The sequence below is a fragment of the Pyrus communis genome, chromosome 9 (genome assembly GCF_963583255.1).
Source record: "Pyrus communis chromosome 9, drPyrComm1.1, whole genome shotgun sequence".
NCBI lineage: Eukaryota > Viridiplantae > Streptophyta > Magnoliopsida > Rosales > Rosaceae > Pyrus > Pyrus communis.
The window spans coordinates 404,520-422,511 of NC_084811.1; the positions used below are offsets into that span (position 1 = coordinate 404,520).

Here is a 17,992-nt window from a genome sequence, read left to right on the forward strand (position 1 = left end):
TTTGTTTTTTTTGTTTGTTTTTTTTTTTTTAATCTTGAACTGATAATATGCTATGCCTCTCAATTTCTAGCAGTGGATTTATGTTGTGATCTTTTGGTGATTAATTGGGTAATGATCTGCATGTGATTATTTATAGAATATTCATAATTATTTCACAAGATTTGTGCTTCCACTTGCCTTCCATTTTATTTTTTTTTCTTTGGGAGTCTGGAAAAATAGTGCATCTGTTTTTGGCTTAAAAGTTTTAAGATTTATATTCCACTTTGTATGTGATTTGAAAATTGAAAAATATATATGAATTATTCTTAGTGCTTTGGTCATGAAGGGTATTAGCAGGTTGTTCCCCATATGAGAAAATGATTGAAAAAGAAGATTTTATTTTTTATTTTTTATTATTTGTTGGTTGATTTGTGTATGGACTATGTATTAACTTTTTCTTGGGATTTTGTATAGAGTGCTCTGTGGAAACAGCAATGCAAGGGCAGGATCTGATCGGTAGCACTCAAACAGGGGTTTGTTTCTCAAATCACGTTCATTAGTTAGATTATTAATGTGCTTTGGTAGGAGTTTTCAATATGATTTTATAATTTCTCTTTTTCTTTTTTCGGTTTTTGAACTATCTATGTGATTTATGTTTGATTATAAAGAAAAATTAATAAAACAAAGAGATGCAGCACTTGGAAACATGGCTGCAAGTGATAAGTCAGAATCTTTGTTTTAAATCACTGTACTACATTTGTAGTGTATGCATGTGTAAGCGAAATTCAAATTGTAATACAGGATCTTAAGGCTGTGCAAAATGGTGTACAAAAATGCACACGAGTCGGAATTGTGAAACGAAGTCAACTCTCACTTAGAAGTGTAAGTACTAGGAGGTCATCCTTGAGCAACCTAGCACGAGGAATTTAACCAACATGGTTGGATTTCTGAACTTCGTTATATTTTCATGTATTTTTCTTATATAGAATGCGTCTATCTGGGGATCGAAACATGTCCTTTTTCTGAATTTTTTAGGGCATGAAAATTCAAGCTCGAGCGGTACCCCCATTTCATTGCAAATGAGACCATTCGACGATGGTAACCCAATGGCTTTCTCTGTTGTGTTTCCTTAATGAGTTAACAATTCCTTACTTTTTACTGAGTTTTTGGCTGTGTATTTTGTATTTCTGAGCTTCAAGGCACATTTGCCCAGTACATATAATTATTTTCGTAATTTAGTATTCAGCAGCGCTTGCCAATTTATTGCATGAAAATTTTGAATATCAATGTCAAACTCAATTATACTAGAAGTGGCTGTAAACACTAGAACAGCCTTCGGGCAATCCAGTCTTTAATTGCCTTCCACATAATTGATTTTCTATAATCACAGATCATATTTCTTTGATTTTGCATGAAATTGACAATAGCCATAATTCGTAGTCTCGGCGGTTTGGAAAACATATGGTAAACCAATGGATAATAAGTTTACCTGATTATCTATTTGTGCGTATAAAATATTTTTTTGGAAATATGGTCATCTTTTCTGGTCTAGAAGGGGATCTACAATGCAATGTCAAAAAGAGTTTTTGAGTTTTAGTTTACTGGAAATGTAATGGAATATGTGTTTATATTTATATGAGTTTGATGGTTATTACATCTTATTAGCTATGTTCCTTTTTAGAAGCTTTGATCAGAGCATTGCTCAGTGACAATTGTGATTGATCTTGATTGGGAACATTTTGGCATGGGTTGAGAGATAGCTTTTATGTCATACTTATAACATAGTTTTGCAACCCGCAGTATCGTGCGGGCTCAAATGCTAGTATATTTTTCAAACTTCAAATGATCTAGAAACCATGATTGATTTTTTAGTGTAAAAATATGATTTTTTGTTAAAGTAAACAGTATCGGGAACTTTTCGTTAAAGTTCCCTTCATTCTATCCGTGCAAACGTGACTTGAGAACGTATGTATATAGGTTGCAATTTGCAACTTTCATCTCTCTTGCTTGCAAGTTGGTTGAGTAGTACCTTCGCATTTCACTATAATTAAACACTTTATCTAGTTAGCTTCTAATTTTGAAAGAAAATGGTGGATGATCAACGGTCAAAATAGGCTGAATTGTTTGGGAAGCTTCTCGAAACTCATTTCATACATGGAACGTCAATTTGTATCTTATTATTGCATTTGGTTTGAAGATTTGTCCGATATTATTATTGATATTGTGCTAGTAGTGTAACAATATTTCTCATTTGCATTTGATAGTATTGGGCCAAGGAAGGTGGATTTTATTGAGAATTTGGATAGAACGTACATTCAAGCTGTTAAATTAAAAATGTATGTGGTGTATTCTAAAATTTTGTAGTGCAGCTGATAAGAAGTAATGAGTTGTGTCATGGTCCAACCAAAGTCGGTATCACCAGTAGCCCATTCAATCTAACCCAATACCAAAACGAAAATAAACACCAAATCTATGCTACCCCAACCACTTTGGAACCCAAAAGAAGAAAGAAAGTTTTAACGAAAAATCCACGGTATTATTCATTTTAACGAAAAACTACATTTTTACACTAAAAAGTCAAACCTGATACTATTCACTTTACCCTTTATTTTGTTCTTATCATTAAAACTCAGTTTTCAAACCCTTTCCATTAGTTTTCTTAAAGAAAAATGCAATATATTCATATGTGGAACAACATAAAATAAATAAAAGAAAAACTAATGAAAGTTGTTTGAAAACTTTGAGTTTTAACGAAAATGACAAAAATGTGTTGTAAATGAATAGTATTAGAATTAATTTTTTAAAATAAAAATATGATTTTTCATTAAAATAAATAGGATCAATAACTTTTCGTTAAATTTCCTATAAATAAAAAGGTAAATGTTGGATAAGGGATAAGGTTTTGGCGACACCTCATCCAATGAAATCAGAGGGGTCTCTGACAACCACAACATCTCACCACATTCGCAAGTATACTTCTTTGCCCAATATCTGACCTGTTCACTTCACTCTGCTCCTCTGCTCCTCTACCCTGCCATTCTTTGATTACAACTGTGTATCTTCTGCAACTGGTGCAAAAGCAGAGTGATGGCCTCAGCTTCTCCAATGGCCAGCCAGCTTAAATCCAACTTCACCTCTCCAATCACCACCAGACCTGCCTTGCTTTCTCCCAAGGGCCTCTCTGCCTCCCCACTCAGGCTCTTCCCTTCCAAGAGACTCTCTTCCTTCTCCATCAAGGCTGTCCAATCTGACAAGGTAATTTTACTTCTCCTTATCATACATTTTCACTTCATCTATGTAAGTATTACCGTCATCGACTATCCCTAACAAAACGTACTGATATAATATTGATATCTCGTTAATGGTGCGTTTGTCATTTTAAGCGGCGTTTTGTATAGAGAATATCTAATATGAATATACTTTTTATACATTTTAGAGTAAACTGTCAATTTATTCCCTGAATTATCACTTAACATTCGACTTTTCCGGAATTTTTTAATTGAAAAATTAAGGGTTTAAACTAATATTTTTGGCCGATTTCTCTACTGTTAGTTTTTAATAGATTTCATCCAAATGACATCACGTGACTCTACTTTGAGGACCAAAACATCACTTCGCTAGACCTTCAAACACAAAAGCTATAGAATCACACATATTTGCATAGGTTTACAGTATAAATCTGAAAGTTTTCAATTATTTTAAAGAATGAAGCGACCGAACTATCCTCACATGTTGGGCATATGCTTACATTTAACAGAAATTTGAATGGAATGAATGAAAAATTAAATCAGGGGCAAATTGCCCAAAAAAATTAGTTTAAGTCCTTAATTTTTCAATTAAAAAGTTTATGAGGAAATCGAAAGTTAAGTGAAATCGGCATGTTACTCTACATTTTAAAGGGGGATTTTTGATATAAAGTCACTAGCATTAGGTTTAGTAGTACACTTGTAAGTAGTAAGATTTTAAGTTCAACTCTCGTAAGTAGTTACAATACTTAATTATGACCTATTATATGATTTAGTGTAAATACTAGTGTTAATAACAGTTTCCTGAGTTTAACGTGTTACTAATTTTATGGTACGATGATTGAATCAATGTTGCAGCAAAATTTCCAAGTGATTCAACCCATCAACGGTGATCCTTTCATTGGAAGCTTGGAGACTCCAGTGACATCAAGCCCTTTAATTGCCTGGTACTTGTCCAACCTCCCAGCCTACAGGACAGCAGTCAGCCCACTTCTCCGGGGTGTTGAGGTGGGTCTAGCCCACGGTTACCTTCTGGTAGGCCCGTTTGTCAAGACTGGCCCATTGAGGAACACTCCCTATGCCGGAGGAGCTGGCTCCTTGGCTGCTGCTGGTCTTGTGGTCATCCTAACCCTTTGCTTGACAATCTATGGAATTTCCTCCTTCAAGGAAGGAGAGCCGTCCTCCGCGCCCGCTTTGACATTGACCGGCCGAAAGAAGGAGCCCGATCAGCTCCAAACCGCCGAAGGGTGGTCTAAATTCACCGGTGGGTTCTTCTTCGGAGGCATTTCGGGCGTCACTTGGGCCTACTTCCTCCTCTATGTCGTAAACCTTCCTTACTACTTCAAGTAGATTTGCTGCTTCTTGTCAAACTGTAATCACTCATCATGTAATGTATGCTACATTGTTTGTTAAATATATTTTAATGTTTCATCACTTTGTCACAGCAAGTGGTCTTCAAATTACCATAAATTCATAATTGTATTAAATGCCAAATAAGTGTGTGTGTATATATATGAGTGCATATATCATCAAAATTCAGATGCCATAAATTAATTACAAATTCACACACACACACACACACACACACACACACACACATATATATATATATACATGTATATGTATGTATGTATATCACCCATTACACCTTCAAGAATCATAGTGGAAATGTACGTAGCGGGGAAGACAGAGGATTCGATTTCTAATTTGGAAATCCTAGACACCAAACGAGCCCTTAATGTCTTAAATATAATCACATCCACCAATCTCTGTTGAACAAATTAAGACGAAGAGCCATGAACAAGAGGTGGTACTGCAGCTTCAGCTTGTGACGGCACAGAGAGCTCAAATTGCCTCCAAGAAAGAGGGGAAACAGAGAGCAGATCAGGCGATACGAGATTATCCCAGCCCCTAACAGGATCAGTTGTTGCAGAGGCAGCGGAAGCAGAAGCGTCCCAACCTATGTGTGTCACATGCTTCACATCTGTAGGACACCCTATTTCCATATCCATTTCCAGCACTTCTTCCATATCATCCTTGTAAACTATCAAGAAAATCACCACAAGAGTAATCAGAGATAAACTAGAGCTGATGTGGGGGTAGCCATATTGACTAGAGCGGATGTGCTCCCATACATCCGAGTTTGAATCTCCCTCCCCGAAATTTAGATCAGTTTTTAAGCATAAAATATTGCAAGAAATGATAATCGAATCATGCATTCGTTGAGACTTACCAAATAACTGAGAGAAGTTCTTGAAACCCTTGAAGAGCCTATGAACACCGGTTGATATGTTTGGTTTTGGAAGAGCCAGGGATCTAAACGTGTTCTTCATGCTTTCGCCGGATATTCTGTCTTCTTCATCTTCTTCCTCTTCGGCTTCTTTAGTTCCTTTTCACAAATCATCAAAAAGACACGAAAACATAAGCTAGGTAGCTAACTAACTAGAGAGAGAAACACAGCATACATGCATGTATATATGTGTGTGTGAGAGCATGAGAAAGAGACTTATTGCAGACGGATTTGTGTCCGGTTTTGATCTTCTGGGCCGCTGCTGCTGCACACCGCCAACAGCAACGCTCGATTCAGAAATGCAACCGATGGCGAAAGGAAGAAGAACGAATCTTTCCATTCTTTCTCTCATTTTCCCATCAAACAGCGCAAACGAAGAGAGAGATGGAAATGTGGAGAAATGGTGGTTGGGAAAATGCAAAATTGGGAGTGGAAAATGGTTTGATATAGTAGAAGAGCATGAGTTGCTCTGGCTTTGTTATCAAGTCACTATAATTTTACGTATGAAAAAGTCAAGCTACATATGCAATTATGTTTGGTAGAGATGGAGTGGAGATGATAAAGCTCAAGTTAACATTAATTAAGTTCGGTTGAGAAGTTTAACCTAATCAATTACATCTAATTGAGATAAACAGATTAATGTGTGCTTTTATGTTCAAATACTCAAAAGTGGGTAGGGTTCTCCACTTCACTTACCTCTCTTATAAAATAAGCCACCAAATTCCACCTCTCTTTATTCTCCTCTCCTTTTCTTTTCTTTATTTCTTTCGTTTTCTTAATTTGGACTCTAGCTTCATGTAGTGCATACCAAGGGATCTTTGTTATGCATAATCAGAGGAGTTGCATAAAAAGAACGCTAAGAGGACAGTGTCTTAAATCATTTATGCGATATCATGTGAGAAAACTTTAAGGTGACAACGTCTTAAATCATTTATGGGATATCATGTGAGAAAGTTAAAACACTTTACGACGTGTGATAGATTTAAGACGATGTCACCTTGGCGCCCCCGTTTTATGTAATTTTCTCTCAAACAATGTTGATGGCTCGGAAGATATTAGTATTACTTACCAATTTTAGGGGCGTATAATATATGAATGATTGCAAGCATAGAAAATACGGAATCGTTGAGGGAAGAAAGCTACGTTTGTGTTACCACCAACCTTTATTTATTTTTTTGGTCAAGTAAAAATATGTAAGCAAGAATAATGCTTGTGTTCTTTTTATGTGGGACAAGTCCCCGTACTTAATATTAACGAATTTTTATCGTCCAAATATCATAATCGAAATCGTACATTCTTTTAATCTGGAGATCATACTTGCAAAAATCATTCAATTTGGAGATTGTTTAGTCGTCCATGTGCATAAAACAAATGGAAGGCTGAACATGGAAATTGTTTAGTCGTGGATTAGCTCATACGTTCTGTTTTATGGCTCTGATTACAAGATAAACAGCAATCAACAAACTCCGAGGCGGAAGCGGGCATCGTTTGGTGGTGAAACGCTAATCGTCCAGTCCCCATTTACGCTAATTAAACTGCTTGATGACTATGGCGATGGGTACTAGAATGAGTTGCACAACATCATTCATGCATCAAGCCGTAATATTACCAGTTATCTCCAGAGTAGCAGAGATCGTGTATAAAAAAGGACGGAGACAATGAATGTCTCTCACAATTGACTCAGGGAGTCTTTAACAGCCCTAGTTTTTTCCTTTTCTTCTTCTTCTTCTTCTTCTTCAAGTCGGGATCGACTCAGAGAGTCTTCAACAGCCTTTTCTTCTTGCTTCTCATTCTTCTTCTTCTTTGAAGTTAAGGTATTTGGTTGAGACAGAGAGTCCTCACCAGCCTTTTCTTCTCTTTTTCTTCTTTCTTCTCATCTCTTTGTTCTCTCTTTTTCTTCCTTCTTCTCATCTGTTTGTTTGGTGGATCGGAATATACACATAAATTACTACTCAATATCAATTTTTATATAAGGAAAACTAATGAAAATGGTTTGAAAACTTTAAGTTTTAACGATAAGGACAAAATAAAAGGTAAAGTGAATAGTAACATGATTGATTTTTTAGTGTAAAAATGTGGTTTTTCGTTAAAATGAGTAAGTTTTTCGTTAAAGTTCCCATTTATATATTGTTCTTCATTTTCAACAAAATTGCCATACGTTAATTGTCGTGAAATAAATATCTAGCTGCTACATATAATAAACCAACAAAAAAAAACATACATATTTGAATATAAATTAAAAGGGAAATTTTAAATATCAACTCAAAAAATTATTCAGGTATGAAATTAATTAAACGGCAATTCTTGCAAATGTAGTAACGAAAACCAACAGCAGTTTGTTTAATATGTTTCCTCAAAACTCAAAACATGAATGTACATACGCAGATTACCAACTGAGATAGCGGAACTGAAATGCTGCATATTCAAAATTACATTCAATTTCCCAGTCCGCATCTCACAAACCCTAAAACAAAAACCAAAAGCATGCATACCACAACGTACGAGTCCGGATCTCACCTCGGAGCTCCAGCAACTGGGCTGGTTTCTTCTCCCGCCAAGGTCCTGATCCCACAAGGCCCTTCCGGCGGTCGGCGTTTCATGACTTTTGTGTGTGTGTGTGTGTGTGAGACTGCACGAGTTTCGGGCTTAATTGGCGACAATTAGGGTTAGAGCACGTAAATCTGTATAAAATCACACACACACACACTTTGGGGCTACCCTGCGGTACGTAGTGTCACATCTCCCGATGAGACCTCTTTATATGGTGATCGAAGGAGGGAGAGGGAAGGGAATGGGAATAAGAGGAGAGAGAATCCTACTCCGTGATCGAAACCCCTAACTTGATGGCTAAGTCACTAAAACTTCGACAAGTGTGAGTTTTTCCAAACACCACCTCTTTTTAAGTTCATCCGCCATTTAACTTCAATTTTCTGTTTGGGTGATGGATTTCCAAAAACCAAGGTATTGAGGCCAAGTTAGTAAAAAAATCCGACTACAAAATGTTAGAGATAGAGGGGACTCAAAATGTCGTTCCCCTTAATTTAAAAATCCCTTTCACATGCCTTTATAAGTCACTTGAGTTGAGCCGCTAAGATGAACAATTTAATCAACAAACTCTGAGGTCGATCGAATCAGGCTTCATTTGGTAGGCGGATTCTTCAAGTTCATACTATGATTAGCAAAACGCTAATCAAGCGGGACACGATAGACTAATTAAGTTAGGGACAATATTTGGGTCCACCCCATGGCAACGTATCCAGAGCATGACTAGAATGACTTGCACAACACGTTACATTAGGGTCTTACCAGTAATCTCCACAGGAGCAGAGACCATGTTTAAAATGATGGAAGCGATGAATGTCTCTAACAATTACTTCCCTATCTAAAAGCTGACAAGTATATTTGATAAAGTTATGACAATCAGTGCACACTCTGAGGTTCTTCATGATCCGAATTGGCATCCCAGAAGTTGTGCTTATGATGCCATAGGCAACTGCAAGCTTTTCGCTGTGATGACTGAGAAGTACTTCTCGTTGTTCTTCCTCGACGTCCTGCATCACCATTTTCATGTCTGATGAGTACCCGATTTCCTTCAGTCTTCCAATCAGCTCATCCAAATATGAATATATCCGTGCGGAGTGTGGATGGGACCTATCGCCCATGACGAAAGAATGGACTTGATTTTTCAGTTGAATCCAAGACTGACCAGCGATTTTGTTGATTCCTCTCTTTTGCATCAAACTCCTTATGTCAGCGGCTTCTTCCCATCTATGATTCACAGAACACATGTTTGACAATAAAACATAAGATCCCTCGTCCAATGGTTTGAGTTGGAGTAGTCTTTCGGAAACCCACTTTCCCAGCTCAAAATTTTTATGAACCCGACATGAAGATAGAAATGACTTCCAAACTGAACTCAGGTGAGAGATGCCATTTGCTTGAATGAACTCTTTAATCTCATCCAAGCGACCTGCTCTACCATAAATATCAGCCATACAAGTGAAATGTTCAGCTCCAGGCTTGATGCCATAAACTTCTTTCATCAAGCTGAAATACTTGAAGCCTTCTTCAAGGAGCCCCGCGTGGCTGCAGGCATTTAAAACCACCACGAAAGAAACCTCATTCGGCTTAATTCCCTCTTCTATCATGAGTTCAAAAAGCTGAACAGCTTCCTTGCCTTGCCCATATAAAGCACAAGCTGAAATCATTGAAGTCCACAACACAACATTTAGATCGCCGGTTTGTTTAAAGATCATCCGAGCATCGTTTAGGCTCCCACATTTAGCATACATATCAATATACGAGGAACCTAAGTGGACATCAGTTTTGTATCCAATTTTCTCAATGTGAGCATGAATGTGCTGACCGAGAAGCAAAATCCCAATGTTAGCACATGCAGAAACAACACTCGTCACAGAAAATCTGTCCACCTGAATCCTTTCACGAACCATAGAACAAAAGGTTAGCAAAGCATATTCATACTCGCCATTATGAACATATCCGGAAACCATTGAACTCCATGATACAATCTCCGTCTTCGTCTCATGACAAGTAAACTTAGAATTTGCTCTCAAATGCGTTGTTTTGAATACTAGCATCGCCTTCTCCATCTTACCACACTTGCAATACATATCTATTAAGGAAGTTTGAAGAAATCCATCGTTTGGAATACCAAGCCTTAGAAGACAGCCGTGAATTTGTCTCCCCAGTTCCAAAACAGATAAAGATGAAGCCAAAACCAGAGCTTCGGAGAAAGTGACCCGATTAAATGGCGGTCCATTTTCCACCATCTCATAGAGCAGCTCCAATGCGTATCTTTCGCACCCGTTTTGCATTAGCCCGTATAAGATTGTATTCCAACTAGCAACATCTTTGAAGGGCAATCTTCTGAACAAATCAAGAGCCTTCTCCATATCCCCAACATGCATATACGCACCCATCATTATATTCCAAGTAACAGTGTCTCTCTCTTCCATAGCTTCAAATAACCTCTCTGCATAATCAAAGCCGCCACATTTTACATAAACGTCGAGAATCGAGTTCTCTAACACCAAATCCAAGTCAATCCCATGTCTCAATATCCATCCGTGAATTCCCTTCCCAGTCTGAAAATCGCTTAAACTGGAACAACTCTTTAGAACACTTGACAACGTAAATTGGTTCGGACAAACACGATCAAATTGCATCTCTTTGAAAAGTTCCAACACCATTTTGCATGATCCAACTCGAGCAAACCCCGATATAAGTATAGTCCACGACCGGACATCTCTGTCAGGACTTTCATCAAACAACTTGTGTGCATAGGCCAAGTTACTAGATTTCACATACAAGCTTGTGACATAGTTCCTCAAATCCAAACTGTCCAAAGTACCATTCTTGACAGATTTGGCATGAAGGGTAACAGGCAGGGACCCATTTGGAAAATCACCAACTGCCCGAGATTGGTACCCACAATGTTGGAATCTCTGAAAGTGGGTATGCTTAAAAATTGGATTAGAGCTTGAGTATTTGGTGTTTAGGCAAATCCATCTCATGTTACCTACTAATTAGGTCCGTTTTGGGGATTTAGGAGCAGCAATTATACAACTTTGTTGGGATGGACTTGAAGATTTTGGCTATTTGTTGCGGTGGAAATTTACCAAATCACGAATAAAATGAAGTCTCTTTTCAAGCAGGTTACTGATTTCATATTTTGCTTTCAGACATATTGCCTTGAACAACTGGCCTATTTCCCGTGAGCTTTTTTTGGATAAAAGTTTTCCGCTTTGATTCATCTTACATGTTTTGAAAACGTTGTAGGAAATTGGGCATACTTTGGCTTTCGTGGTTTCGTTAACAACGGGGTCCATGCATGCGAGGACTGTATAGTATATGCTATCATTTTACAAACGAGTGAATGATCTGTTATAACGGGTATCATATGCTCTCTACTTGTGAAGGAATCCGAGAAAACAAAAAAGGAGCAGAATGCACGAAAACAAGAACAGAAAAAAAAAAAAAATGTGTAGAGCATTTAAGGCTCTTAAGAGAATCAGGTTAGCCAAGGGTTCACAGTTTGCACTTAGAGAGGAGGATAGAAGTAAGACGACACGGAGAAGCATAGGAAGAGCAGGCCTCCAACTGTTGCGACTGTCCGTTGGGAGATTTTGGATGCCAACATACTCCCTCCTACCACAGCCACAGACGTGCAGATTGTATGTCCTAGTGTTGCACCCACCGCAACTCCAACTGCATTTTTATGGGTTGCCAGCTGCAGGGTTAAAAGATAAGAGTTTCATCTCCATTTTAGAGGAAAAAGTAACGAATTAATAGAAAATGAACTATGACAAGAAGGGTGGGGGGAGGGAGGAGGAATCTTCTCTTACAGCAATTGTCGCTATTTGGCTGCGATCTCCCCACTCTGCTAAAAACGTTAAAATGAATGACTGCAACAGCAAACAGAATTCATTTAATAATAAAGGTTATCAACAGACTTCAAACTGACAGCTAAAAGGTTTCAGCTCTACAAGCATGTGCAACAAGTACAGATCCCATCAAAATCCATGATTAGTAAAGAGAACATAAATCAAATCAGTCATACCTCCAAGAAGATGGGTGTTAAAAATCTGGAAAAGAAACGGCGGAAGGGTGTTTTTCCCTGTCCAGACTCAAGTTTCTCTTCAACCTGGATATATTGGGTGCCAAACAAATTTAGACACCAAAAATAACAAAATAGACCAGCAGAGGGGCAAAATTCATGTTGTAAGCTCATAAATGCGATGAAGACAAAAGGATATAAAAAGTAATCAGACACCAGCAATAATGCAGGCAGTCAATTCAGAACAACTCTGAATTCTGAGATTATTCCCACTTCTCGTAAATACCTAGTACTTTCATGGCTTACTCAAGGGAAAACCAATAAGCCTGGAAAGTTTTAAACATACGACACCAGTTAACTCAATGTCATCATCCTACTTTATCAGTTGCACAGTTGAGGTAAAGTTGTTTTGCAATCTTTATCACTATACAGATGAGGTTGTTTTCGGAGGTTTCTGAAGACCTCCCTCATTCACATGTTCATTCAAAAGCATCAAAGCAAGTCATGAAAAAATTTAAATATTGCTTTATCCAATCTAAAGTTGATTATTATGATCCATAAACTGGGTAGTACAGGCACCAAGCATTGCTAGTTTACCATCCATCTATCTAGAGATCATAAATAAATACAAATCAAATAAAGGCTAAAAAGTGAAAACATATAATAAACTTACTTCTTCAATTTCTTTCTTCTGGGAAGATTTAGAATCTGATGATCTCCAAGCAATGTAAAGTAACCTCAGTCCAAAAAATAAATACAGAACTGCAAAGAAAACAGAATTACAAAACTTGATTTGCTATCAAACATTAAAGCAAGACCATGTATCTAATATTCTATAGCCAAAACAAAAATATGGAAATCTGATTCTCATAAAATTTCTTAGTGGTCAAGTAACAAAAGAATGGGTAGCTTTACCTGTAGCTGCACTATTCGTATGCTTCCTTGATATCAAGTTTGGCACAATCCTACCAAGTCCAGTGGAAAGTACCTAATTGACACACAGAACAACTTAAATCTTGATCACATCGATAATAAGAAATCACACTTTTGCAGTATATGAAGCTTTTAGTTACAACACCATGGAAACAAATTGCATATTAGAACCACATAAAGAGAGCAGAGATGTTGAAGGGAAAATGTTTATATACGTATTTCCACGATAGAAATTAAATATTAGATAACTTACCGTCATTATAAACAAGGCTGAAAGTGCACCAGATAGGACAATTGACCTGGGGTGACGCATTGCCATAAGAGCTGCTATTATAAAGGTTTCATCTCCGATCTAGTAGCATTTGTCAATTAGAAGAAAATTAGTTTAATCACTATATCTCTCCTTGTTATTTCAAAAACATATAAATGAAAACAGCACCATCATGCAAGCTCGATCATTTGTTGGTACACTTGACTTGGTTCCAAGTTTTCAAATTTCAGTCTGTTCTTATGGGATTAATGATTACTAACAGAACGAGCAGGTGAGACCACAGCTTTGAAAGTAAAATTGAACTAAACAGATCGGGAAGTTTGTCCACGAACCTCACTGACTAGTATCATTGACAAGCTTGCAATAAAGGCATCAAAAATTCCAAGACCTGAGTCCACGTGGAGACCAATAGCAACTGAGTCACCCTCTGTCTTGACGCCAAGAGTATTAACTTCAAGAATACCCAATTTAATCTGTACAAACAAATTGATATGGTATTAACAATGAAATTCAGAAAACAAGATACAGAATCTTCAATTTAAAATATACAATTGAGTGTTATGCATACAGGCTACAAAACACCCATCCAAATACCCCAATAAAAGCATGAAACCATAAACAAATTGAAATCTTATTTTGCCCAATAGAAAGAAATTCAATTTAGTTTCTTTCAAATTTCAGACCTACAAATCCCCACTTCCAAATATCTGTATCCAAGCTTCTACAGCATCTATTACAAATCAAATCAAATGATAAACTTACTTTACACAACGCTACCTAATTCGATGAACATACAACTGAATTTTATACAAGCTACCAAGTCCCCCACTCTAAAAACAGTTCTTGCAGTACCACATTGTAACTTGCAAACAATCAGATAAGAGAAACATGACCATCAGATGACTGATGGTTAGGAAATTTCTTAAGTCTTCGTTTCTCATCAATTTTCTCGGCAACCAAACAGATATGTAAAATGAGAAAGAGAGGGTGATTGTCAAACCTTGCTCCGACGGCCCAGATCTTTGGATCCCCTGGAGTCTCCCCTCTCAGCTTCAACCCCGGACTCCTAATCACCCAACAAATCACCAGAATTATAACCATATAAACATAAACACACGCAAAGAGAGAGAGAGAGAGAGAGAGCTACCTGAGCAGAAACGGCGAGGAGAAGGAGCAATAGGAGGGGGAGGGAGTACGCAATCGTTCTGGGAATCGAGCGACACCCCATGACTGCAGAAATCGGAAGGTCTGAAGCTGCGGTGGGTAGAGGATTTTATCGGGAACGTGGATCGGAATCCTTGCTTGGTGCTTTGCTGAGATCCTACGTATGCCTGTAGAAATTGGAGAGATCCGACGAGAGACACAGAGAGAGATCTTTGCTGAAAGCAGCGAAGATCCCTAGTAGCAGCCGGAAGGTGGAGTATTAACGGTTCACATATTAAAAATTGGTGGAGGGGACTGTCTTCTCGAACTCTCGGAGAGAGAGGGGGAAAGGTTTGACCCAGAAGAGTAAAGTAAAAAAGAAATGTGATACAGCACTACTGTCTAATGATATTATTCTTTATTTGGAAAGAAAATGAGAGATTTTAGATTCGAATATACCAAATTAGGCTGTTTATTATGTAACTTTGCCAAACTCTCTCAGTATAAAAATATCAATGTACTTAAAAAGTAAAAAAAAGACAAGGTGACGTTCTTAATTGTTAATTCTTGTCCTTCTTCCCTATAATTCTTGAAATGAATAGTGAAGTTTCAATTTTTTTCCAATTATAAAGTTTTTTAAATTGTATTAATTTATGTTTTCTTCGTGTTTGTATGTTTGGTCTTTTGTTAAATTGATGTGGTGATAGATATGAGCTTTATTTTTCTATGATGACCTGAAAAACACACTTATTTTTAGAGTTTTGTCTTACCTCAATAGAAACTTTGCGATATAATGAGAATCAATCTCACAATTTGGTCTCAGTGATGCAAGTATGACTTATACATCATCCCAATGGCGGATTCCACATCTACCACATTATCAAAATAACAATTGATTACACGTTCAAAGAGGCATAATGATTAAAGAGTCAAGGGGGCAGGGTGTGATCTATATTGCTTGTCACAGCTCACAAGGTCAAACATATTGAATGCATAAATTGATATGATTTCAGTTCACAAAAATTGATATAATTTCAAATCTCACGATGCAATGTAAAAATAAAAAAATAAAACTACATGACTCAATTACCTCAAATTACCGTATATAATGTAGTTAGCTAACTTTTCATTTCAGATGAATAGATATAAAAAATATAAAATTTTGAACGAGTAATTCTTGGTGTCACGTACTATAGTAAAATTCATCTCAATTAGAATGTGTCTCAACAATAAAAATTATTTTGTGTGCTAAATTGATATAGTTAAGTGCATACAGTTAAGTGCTAAATTGTGTGCTAAATTGGTAAAGATATTTACAAATTTTAAATACAGTTAAGTGCATGCAATGCTAATTGCTAAGCCCACAATATGTGGTCAAAAGTGTGAGAAGTGGTCCTAATAGGAGCACATATATAAATTTACCTTTTGATATCTTTTGACATGATGGAAATTTACCTTTCCATTTTGCAATAAGTCACAATTTGAATTTCTCCTCTCCATTAACGAAAACGTAAAGAAATATTTTACGCAATTCTTCAACTACTTTGGTCCAATTGGGATGCCTTTGATTCAAGTTCAATCTCAAGCCTCAATATTCGTGGCTTAGACTTAGGAGAAAAAAGACCCATAGTTTAATGGGACAATCTCATAAATTTCAAAAGTAGGTCCCCTTCAAGAGTCCAATTCCTAATTAGGAGTTCAAGTATACTGTGTGCGCCTCATTCATGTTTTGATTCTCACATAGACAATTAACGGAGAAGTAATTCATAATCGAAATCCACATGTCATTGTGTTAAACGACTTTGTTAAAATTACATATAAAGTACGTATTTGTTCATGTTTATTGTATATTCAGTTTGAATGGTCAAATGGAGCTTCAAAGAGAAAGCTTGTGAACAACGTTCATTGTGATTTTATACATGTCAAATCAGAGACAATTAACTTTATACATTATTATGAGCCGAATCTTTTAAATAATAATACAAAAATGAAATACGTAAAGCACCATATGAATATGAAGATCTTATTATGGTGAAGTACGTTAGAACATTATATTATTACTCCCATGTACGCCTCTAATCATCCCCCTTTTATTGTCCCTCTTAAAAAATTCAAAGTAGAAAAGAAAAAAAAAAGGATGCGAATGCAATTAAAAATAAAGGAAAGGCCAGCGAGGGCCCAAGACTGGTCCCAACCCAACCCAACCCAAGCCGGCTGAGCCGCTCCGCCAATCAGGTTTGAGGACAATGCGTGCGAGCTTCCGCCACTTTTGAATCATGAAAGCGAAGTGAAGCCCCTGCACCGGTTCAAACGGCATCTTCTCTCAAACATTGAGGAGGGAGGACGAGCACCTCTCTCACTTTTGACATGTTGCTTTTTACAGGACAAGCAGCTAGATGTGGTGGTTGTAATAACTAAAATAAATATGGTTACATATTATAGATGCACAAAAAGTATATTATATTCCTTATTGCAAGTTTCCGTTCATAATTTTGCTACACATGATACATGTGGAATCTTTTTATGTCAGGATAATTTAAAAATAAAATAAAATAAATAAAAAGAACTGCTCGACGGAACTAGACGAGGATGTGAAAATAGCTTTCCCGGTCCTGACATTTACCTAACCCTTTTTGAAGCTTGATAATGTCACGTTAATTATTGTGATTCTTCCATCTTTTAACGCTCACTTATTTTGTTTTCGTTTTGTTTTGATCCTTTGTAGTAGATGAAAATTAATGTGGATAGAACTTTTCGTGCTTCTACTAAAACAGGGTGCTGGTGTGGTATTTCGCCGCAAAACCAGTTTTGTTTGCAAAATATCCCATGTGACAGGTCTTGACGTGATGGAGTTTCTAATTGCTAGGAGAGTGTCCAGCTGACCTTCGAGCGACACTGGCACTAGATTGAACTGGAGAGTGACGTCTTCCAGGTTGTCCATATCATTGGCATCCTGCATGGTGACTCTTCATCATTAGATTTAGTTGCTGAAAACATCAAAACGGGGCACTGAGGCTTTTGTTGCATCTCGAGTATGTTATGTGCGTAGGTTCGCTAATATGGACATAAGTTGGCCAAGTTATGGGCATAGTAGGGAATTGGAAAAATAATGTAAACAGTCAAGCTAAAAAATAGGTTGACTTATCATATTAAAAAGGAAAAACGGTGAGTTGAAAAAAAAAAAAAAAATCAACAAACCTAAATTGAATTCATGAATTATTCTCTCATAATTGGTGAAATCTAATTCTCTCTTTTTAGCACTTTTAGAACCAACAAAATAGGATCCGGAGAGGATCTTGGAAATTCATGAATCGTGTCCATCATCGTACATCGTGCGATCAATTTTTGTCAGGTATTATTTGTGTTTAATTTTAAATAAAAATATTTAAAATGATTTTTGATCACATAATATACGATGAACAGACACACAATTCACGAATCTCTTAGATTCTCACAAAAAGATTCGACGAGAATCCGAATTCTTCTTTGGACAGAGTAAAATTGTGTTAGTTTTGTTAATGGCTATATTTTAAAGAGGAGGGAGGGACCCTGCA

General features: G+C 36.9%; 2 protein-coding genes, 1 long non-coding RNA gene and 1 pseudogene across 4 annotated transcripts; 2 read left to right on the plus strand and 2 right to left on the minus strand.

Annotated features, from left to right (window-relative positions):
- The first annotated feature begins 10 nt into the window (after window positions 1-10).
- Window positions 11-1,242, plus strand: LOC137746170 (uncharacterized). Of its 2 annotated transcripts, XR_011069778.1 has the most exons (3): window positions 18-512; window positions 781-917; window positions 1,015-1,242. It is a non-coding gene; the product is annotated as an uncharacterized lncRNA (long non-coding RNA). The 2 variants fall into 2 exon arrangements; XR_011069777.1 differs by having other exon boundaries at window positions 11-512; window positions 781-1,242.
- A 1,710-nt stretch (window positions 1,243-2,952) lies between these two features.
- LOC137744662 (photosystem I reaction center subunit XI, chloroplastic-like) lies at window positions 2,953-4,668 on the plus strand. The gene is made up of 2 exons (XM_068484431.1): window positions 2,953-3,234; window positions 4,083-4,668. The coding sequence occupies exons 1-2, from the start codon at window positions 3,067-3,069 to the stop codon at window positions 4,572-4,574; spliced, it is 660 nt and encodes a 219-aa protein (XP_068340532.1). The 5' UTR covers window positions 2,953-3,066; the 3' UTR covers window positions 4,575-4,668.
- Window positions 4,669-4,859: 191 nt separating this feature from the next.
- Window positions 4,860-5,910, minus strand: LOC137744208 (CRIB domain-containing protein RIC4-like). The gene is made up of 3 exons (XM_068484072.1): window positions 5,731-5,910; window positions 5,458-5,613; window positions 4,860-5,268 (listed from the first exon to the last, which is right to left on the minus strand). Exons 1-3 carry the CDS (start codon window positions 5,864-5,866, stop codon window positions 5,006-5,008), a joined length of 555 nt encoding a protein of 184 aa, XP_068340173.1. The 5' UTR covers window positions 5,867-5,910; the 3' UTR covers window positions 4,860-5,005.
- Window positions 5,911-8,816: 2,906 nt separating this feature from the next.
- On the minus strand, window positions 8,817-14,801 carry LOC137745610 (putative pentatricopeptide repeat-containing protein At3g23330; annotated as a pseudogene).
- Window positions 14,802-17,992: the final 3,191 nt, after the last annotated feature.

Excerpts from the sequence above, each read along its gene's own strand:
- LOC137744208 (XM_068484072.1), bottom strand. The coding sequence starts at position 5,866 with ATGAGAGAAAGAATGGAAAGATTCGTTCTTCTTCCTTTCGCCATCGGT. Across the intron at positions 5,614-5,730 it reads CACAAATCCGTCTGCAATAA|GAACTAAAGAAGCCGAAGAG; the intron begins GTCTCTTTCTCA and ends ATTTGTGAAAAG. Across the intron at positions 5,269-5,457 it reads GAACTTCTCTCAGTTATTTG|TTTACAAGGATGATATGGAA; the intron begins GTAAGTCTCAAC and ends TTTTCTTGATAG.
- LOC137744662 (XM_068484431.1), top strand. The coding sequence starts at position 3,067 with ATGGCCTCAGCTTCTCCAATGGCCAGCCAGCTTAAATCCAACTTCACC. Across the intron at positions 3,235-4,082 it reads AGGCTGTCCAATCTGACAAG|CAAAATTTCCAAGTGATTCA; the intron begins GTAATTTTACTT and ends TCAATGTTGCAG.